The sequence below is a fragment of the Quercus robur genome, chromosome 2 (genome assembly GCF_932294415.1).
Source record: "Quercus robur chromosome 2, dhQueRobu3.1, whole genome shotgun sequence".
In the NCBI taxonomy this organism is placed as follows: domain Eukaryota; kingdom Viridiplantae; phylum Streptophyta; class Magnoliopsida; order Fagales; family Fagaceae; genus Quercus; species Quercus robur.
The window spans coordinates 41,974,317-41,981,519 of record NC_065535.1 but is presented as its reverse complement, the minus strand read 5'-3'; the positions used below and the strand labels follow the sequence as shown (position 1 = coordinate 41,981,519).

The 7,203-nt window shown below is 35.9% G+C and overlaps 1 protein-coding gene across 1 annotated transcript; it reads right to left on the bottom strand.

Annotated features, from left to right (window-relative positions):
• Positions 1 to 1,254: 1,254 nt before the first annotated feature.
• LOC126713729 (ninja-family protein mc410) lies at positions 1,255 to 5,469 on the bottom strand. Its single transcript, XM_050413576.1, has 3 exons — positions 5,287 to 5,469; positions 2,957 to 4,071; positions 1,255 to 2,101 (listed from the first exon to the last, which is right to left on the bottom strand). The coding sequence occupies exons 2-3, from the start codon at positions 3,948 to 3,950 to the stop codon at positions 1,614 to 1,616; spliced, it is 1,482 nt and encodes a 493-aa protein (XP_050269533.1). The 5' UTR covers positions 3,951 to 4,071; positions 5,287 to 5,469; the 3' UTR covers positions 1,255 to 1,613.
• Between the last annotated feature and the right edge of the window lie 1,734 nt (positions 5,470 to 7,203).

The following is a 7,203-nucleotide window of genomic DNA, read 5'->3' as shown; positions in this document are numbered from 1 at the left end:
AATAATATGAGAAGAAAAAATACTAAAAATAAAAAATATTGTAATAAAAACCAAATTATCAAAGTCATGTTATATAATGTAATAAAATAACATTATATTTTTATATACTATCTTTATATATATAATGCAATAGGATAACATCTATGAAATTAAAGAGAAGAAAAAAAGATGACAACTTAAAAACGTAACTTAATCACATTAACTCAAAGTAGAGTTTCAAATAATATAAAAATTCATCTACTTAAAAGTAAATATGCAAGAAAAAATATCTACCAAAATATGAAAAGAAAAAATTGAGAGAGAGAAATAACCTATTGTTTGTGAGGAAAACTATGTATAGAATGAGAGAGAATTGTAGATTTATAATAAGAGAAGGAATATAAGAATAGTAAAAAAATAAAGGAAGATAAAAGGATAAATGAAAAGTGATATTAAGATAAATAATAGTGGGGAGATGGAAAGGTAAAAGAGGGAAAAAATTGGAAAAAGTATAACATTAAGTTGGGACATTAATAGTGGATTCTAGTTAGTTCAACTGGTAAAGTTCATGGTAGTTGTATAAGAGATTTGTGGTTCAATTTCTGCTTACACTAAAAACTTATTGATGTCTTAGTTTGATGATAAATAGCTATCATTAAGAGCGGACAGTAAAACTCTCCCAAAAAAAAAAAATTTTGGGACATTAAAAGAAAAAATAAATAAATAAGAGAGAGATTGTTAAAAATAAATAGATGATATGATTTAACAAAAACGTAACAATAATAAATATAAACTAGATTACAAGAGCTTTACAGAGAGGACTTACGAAGTCGTAAATCAACTAATTTACAAAGTCTCAATTTTGGAGACATTTCTGTTTGATAAAAAAGGAATGAATATTGAATAAAGATTAATAGATGACTGTAAACAACAGCAGTTCAATGGCCAATGGAAACGTTCACCATGTGAATTTGTTTAACCTCGCCAAAATTTTTGGTTAGAAATGTTAAATCCAAACTAGCACCAACTAATACAGGTGTTACCCTCTAGAGTAATTAGCCAGACACATCAGTACGTACCCTTCAAGTGCATGATAATTTCACAGACCAGTATTAGAATTCACAAGCGAGGTTCCTTATGTTATGACCAAGATACTTTGGGTATATTATATGCAATTTTGTCTACAAATATCATCTTCAATGAAACTGCACATGGTCAGTTGCATGAACTCTCACCTTTAAAGCATGACCAACCTTTTGGAGAACCATCTGACCATCGTTAGAATTCCACTTCAGCCTCAAATTCTAAAATTGAAAAATCCCATAACCTGGATGAGGATCATGTTGGAGTGCGTAAAACAGCTAAAACTTGTATCATTTATACAAAGATTTTTTTAATCAAAAGCTACTGTAATAGGACTAATGCAATAATCTGACTAAGAAATTATGGAGGGAGATTATTACATAAAGCTGCAATATTTGATTGCAAAAGCTAAGCCAACTGATGTAAGGAAGACAAATAACAAGCAAGGACAATGAGGAAAGGAGGAATCTTGTAGGTGCAGAGAAAGCCATCCAGGTTTTCCTCCACAAATGTCAAGAATTATTAGTCCAGTTGAACACAACGTCACAGAATCAGCTCTGAGCAGAGGCTGCAGGATTGCTACTAGGAAATGTTGCCAGATTAGTGCCATTCTCTTGATTAACATGTTCTTCACTAGCATGGCGAACAAACTCTTCAGGAGACATATGAGAACCATGGCAAGCACAAACAATCCTAATTTGGTTTGTGTTGTATTTGTAAGTAACACCCGAAATTGTCCTTCCATTTGGACCTGGAGCTGTGGTAGAAACCCATGGTAAGTTTGGGTAAGAACCACATCCCCCAAACTTCAGGTCAGCCGCAACTCCTGGCTTTATAGCTGAAAAATCGAGAGAAAAACCATCTACCGTTAAGCGATCAGTAGCATCTTTTGCCCTGAGGTTTGTGCTACTCCCTTTCCCATCTTCTTCTGCCTGAGAAGAGGACCCCTCTTCAGGGCCATGCTGTTTGCCATCACCTTTGGCCCGTTCTGAAATCCTCCCATCATGTTGTGTAGCCTCTGATGAATTAGGCGCAATTACTTGCAATAGCAAGTACATCAATACAAAAGGGGTAAGAATACACAAAGACAGTCAAACATAATATCATACAGCTAAAAATATTGATTATAGTAATCAGTATCAGCAGAACTGCTTGAATTTCTAACAACAGCATAGGAAGGAATAGCCAGAGAGTTAAAGCCACTGGAACATGTTCTAATTGATCTAGTTGAAGATATGTCCCTTTGTAGAACTTCATAGGAGGTCTCATGCAATCATATCATCTGATGATGATATTCTACTAGCAGCTAAACTTTAAAAAATGTCGTACCCAGTGCACAAAGCTCCCACTTTTGCAGAGTTTAGGAGGTCATCGTAGACAGTTTCACCCCCAAATTTCTAGAGAGATGATTCCTGGACTCGAACTTGCGACTTGTTGTTTTTAGCGGAAAGCACTTGCCATCACAGTTAAACTTTAAAATATCAAAATCAGGTTTAGTATAATCCCAATTCTCTCTAGGGCTCTAGTTAAAATCATTCTTGCATCCTATGCTAGGTGATAAAACATAAATTAAGTAAATTAGTCAAGATCAACATTTCAACTATGTCCAGTTCATTGTCAAGAAAGGTCTGAATACTGTGTGCTGAAGAATGTGGTATGGTCACCACTGAGATTTTTTTTTGCATAGGTAAATAGTGGGAAAGGGGGCGGTGGTATTCAAACCACAGACAACGGGCATCACAAAGGGTGCTAGTACCATTTGGCTATCACTTGAACCCAGGTAACCATTGAGATTATTGGAAAAAAGTTTCTCAACATCCATCTATTAGATTTTTAATCCTTGTTTCCACAAAAGTTATAAAATAGTGAATAGAAAAACGTTGAGATATTTTACCTGAGTTTGGTGGACCTCTACCAACATAGGAAGGGTGGAACTGTTGAGCTTGAGAAACCAAACCCCGCGAGTTATCCTTATCCAACATCGGAAGCTGGACTGGAGGATAGCCAAACATCAGCGGCAAGTTGCCAGGATTCACAGATTGTGTTGCTGATCGATCACTACTTGCAGCAGGCATCACCTGCACCATACCAGGGAGTGGATGGCCTGCTGTGCTGGGTGCACCAACAGAGCTTGACTCCTTCACAGGTAAAGAGTAAGGTACATTCATCATGTTTAAAGATTGGATGAAAGGAACACCATAGGTCACATTGCCAAGTTTAAATTCATTTTCTGATGGACTGTTAAACCTCTTCTGCCCATTTAAGTCCAGAACACTTGAATCAGCAAACCCACGAACCTCAGAAGAAGCACCAACACCAAAGAATCGTTTGGAGCCATCATCATGTTGTGAAACAAGCCTAGAGGTTGAACCCTCAACTTCAGACTCTGCCACATCTTCATTTTCAGCAGTTGAGCCATCTTCTGTTGTTATAGAAATGTGCGATGTTCTTGTCTTGTCATGTAAATCAGCATGAGCTTCTCTCTCAAGCTTCTTTTGATGGTTCATCTCATCAAACAACATCTTACGCTTGTTACCCACCTCTAGCCGTTTTTCTTCCTCCATTTCAGCAGACTTGTTACTGCTTGCAACCCAGATTCCTCTCCCATTTAAGTTTATAGAAACATCTGCTTCAACATTGGTTTTAGTGAGGTCATTAAAAAAGTTTTCCTGAGGCTTTACTGAATCACTTCTTTGAGATCCTGTACTTGAGTCCTGCTTCTGGGTGCCAGCTTGAAGAAAGTTTTTAAAATCATCCACTAATTTATTCCCTCTATCACCTTCTTCTGTCCTAGCATCTGATGAGCTACCAATTTTACCCTTGGACTTGACAGACAATCCACCACAAGATAGACCCAAGCCAAGGTCAAGTCCGTTCTCATCTTCCATTTTATATCAGACTGAAGTATATCAAAACAGTTCAAGCACAATCTATTCCAGTTCTCATTGTTGAGCAGACTACTTTCCTCACAATTTTTATATGATGAGCAACCCACTCAAAAATATATCCCTGAAAATTAAGGGCATCACATAAGAATACGAATTTAACGGGCAGGAACAGCACAAGTATATTTGACGAGTAGAAGAGTGAGGAAAGAATCATTGTAATTAGGCGTGGCCTTGAAAAAATTTAAAAAGACAAAGAAAAAAACTAAAGAATTTCAGCACTCAACCTAATTAACCATTGGCATTAAGCCAAGCACAATTGGTTCAAAATTTAATCATAACCATTCAGATTGGGTTAAACTGGTTAAAAGTTTCATTAGATACTTATTTACTTAAAAAAAAAAAAAAAGGTTAGAAGCTCCATTTAAGTTGTACAGTGTACACAAACATTGACAATATAGAGGTCCAACATGGTTCAACAAATGGAAATTGCTAGAAACCAGAAGATGCAATCAACTACAGAAATTACTCCACATCCCAGATAAGTAGGGAATAGCAATCACTCCATTAAAAACACCAAGCAACCTCACTTAATTTATAACAATTACTTATTTATGCTAAAAAAAAAAAAGAATTTGACATCATATGACTTAAAACAAAACTTACCCAGTATTCAATACACTTTCAGAAAGCCAAAGTAAATAACTTTGTAAACAACCACTCTGAACCACCTCCATACTTAATAGGATGCTATTCACTAAGACTAGTTTGATAGCTGAGAAAGTGTGAAACGTATAGAGACACAAATTTCAACCTTAGATTCCATTCGGTTGGCACCCATAAATGACGCAGCTGAACTTAAAACACCCCTATATATGACTTAGTTGAGCTGAAATGTTCCATTTCAGGAAACAATAACAACAACAAATTATGAGACCCAGAAATTTGCTTTCTCAAAATTTCCATCCATTTTTTCAGCAATCAGTCCCAGATCTACCAACCACCAAATCATACATTCAAAGCCATAAATAAACGAAATTGAAGATACCCAAAATATTAAAACTTCATAAAGTGAAAGAAAGGAACAAACTTGAGCCCTTATATAGAAGGGTTAGGATGCATGATTAGCAACTTATTTACAATCGATCAAAGGAAAATCAAGATACCCATGTTTTACAAATATAAACCATCATTCAAATCAGACAATATACAGTGAAAGAAGCGCATAAATTCCAATAGATTGCCCACAAAAGAAACAATAGAATCACAAAGACAGGCAAAAAGAGAAACAAAAAGTTCAAAATAAACAACAAAAATAACTAAGAGGGGAGAGAGATACCTGAATTAGAGTAGAGATTGGATCAAACCCTCGACCATGGTGGCTTTGCAACAGAGCACAGTCAATGAGATTTTAGAGAGAAAAAGAGAAAGTTTGAGTTTTGGTATAAAGTAATGGGAAACAGGAAACTTCACCTATTTCTTTTTTCCAGTTTTTCCTTTGAGCATGTGATTATTGTGTAGATTCTCTTTGGTCTTTATTTATTTATTATTTTATGTCTGTTTTACTTCCTTGTGCCAGACCGCCAGACCCACTCCAACCCTTTATCTTTGGTTCATTATTATTATTATTATTATTATTATTTATACGAGGTTCATCTTTGCTATTACTTTTTTTTTTTTTTTTTTCGGAATTGAAATTATAATAAGTGTAATTATTATTTTGGTTTGAGATAAAAATCTTACTTTAATTTACTTTAAGTGTATACGTGTGAAACTCTTTATTAGAGACTTGAGAGACTTGAACCACAACTCTTACCCAATTTTATAAAAAATTATATTTATAAAGTGAGTGACTAAGGGTGTCAAATAGGTAGGTTGGAGGTGGACATAATTAGTTTGGGTATATAAAACTCATTTATCCATTAAAATTCATTTAACTAATTACTTTTAACCCAAGTCTAACCCAACTCAATTATTATAAATAAACCCCAACTCACCCAATTATCCAATTATTAAAATTTCATTAAAATGAAAATCCCAACATTTTCTTGGATTCCCTTTTCCACTCTCTTTACTTTTTAGTCTCCATTCTTGGGATTAAAAAATTCCACATAAGCACATTCACATCAGCAATTATATTAAAAATCCAAATAAGAAAATATTTTCTTTTCTTTTCTATTTTCTCTCATTTTCTTGGCAACCAAACAGTGGAACAAATACAAAGAAATGTCATTTCAAGCTCAAAACTTTCCTGGAATTTTGAAAGCAACTGTCCTTGAAACATATAGAAATCGATATTAGTTTATATGAAATTTTCGATTGCTTGGTTCTATAATTTATTCACAAACAACTCGCAAATCCTCCAAGTTCTTGCTCAACCTTTTCATGTACCCACTCAGTGAGTCAACCCATTCCCAACCTGGAAAAAAGTTGCCCAAACAAAACCCAGTAAACAAAGCCTGTGTCTCGGTCAAAACCCCAACCAAATGATGCTTTTGCCCTTCATCCGCCCCACTCTCCTCCTTAAACCTCTTCCCAAACGCCACTTGACACAGCACATCATTTGCCAGAGTGAAAAACTTCTTACCTAGGTTGAGTTCGGACCCGAACTAAGCCGACACAAAGCCTAGCAACTGATTCACCTCCTCGTCTATGATGAGTTGGAATGAGTTGACCTGTTTGGAGCTGAGCAACTCGGTGTCGCAGATCTTCCTGACTTGGTGCCATCTAAGCAATTGAAGGAGAGGTATCGAGCTGAGAGAAAGTTCGGTTGGCTTGCGAAAACGTGGTCGTGGGTTTTGAGGACGAGTTTGGCTAGGTGAGCTGAGGAGACAATGATGGTGGGGACTCAGCCGAGTTAGAGGTGGATTATGGGGTCAAGTTTTTGGGCGAGTTAGGCCAAGGAGTGGTGGGGCATGTCAGTGAGGAGGTGGAGGTGATCGATTATTGGGAGGCCTAGTGGTGATGGTGGTTTCAATGACTGTGACTGTGAGCTGCTCCGCCATTTTTGTAGGTTAAAGATCAAGAAGAAGATGGAAACAAGTAATAGTACTAGTTAGAGAAAGAGAGATTTATATGAAATTTAGCACAAGAAATCGGTATTAGTTTATATGAAATTTTTGATTGCTTGGTTCTATTTTTTTATTTGTTTCGAGAGAGAGAGAGAGAGAGAGAGAGAGAGAGAGAGAGAGAGAGAGAGAGAGAGAGAGAGAGAGGTGTTTGGAGGCTGAGAAAATGAAGGAAAATGAAAACCCTA

Bases quoted from the DNA above. Each gene is read 5' to 3' on its own strand.
- LOC126713729 (XM_050413576.1), bottom strand. From the start codon at position 3,950: ATGGAAGATGAGAACGGACTTGACCTTGGCTTGGGTCTATCTTGTGGT. The intron at 2,102-2,956 runs GTAAAATATCTC...TGCTATTGCAAG, and splicing joins TAGAGGTCCACCAAACTCAG to TAATTGCGCCTAATTCATCA.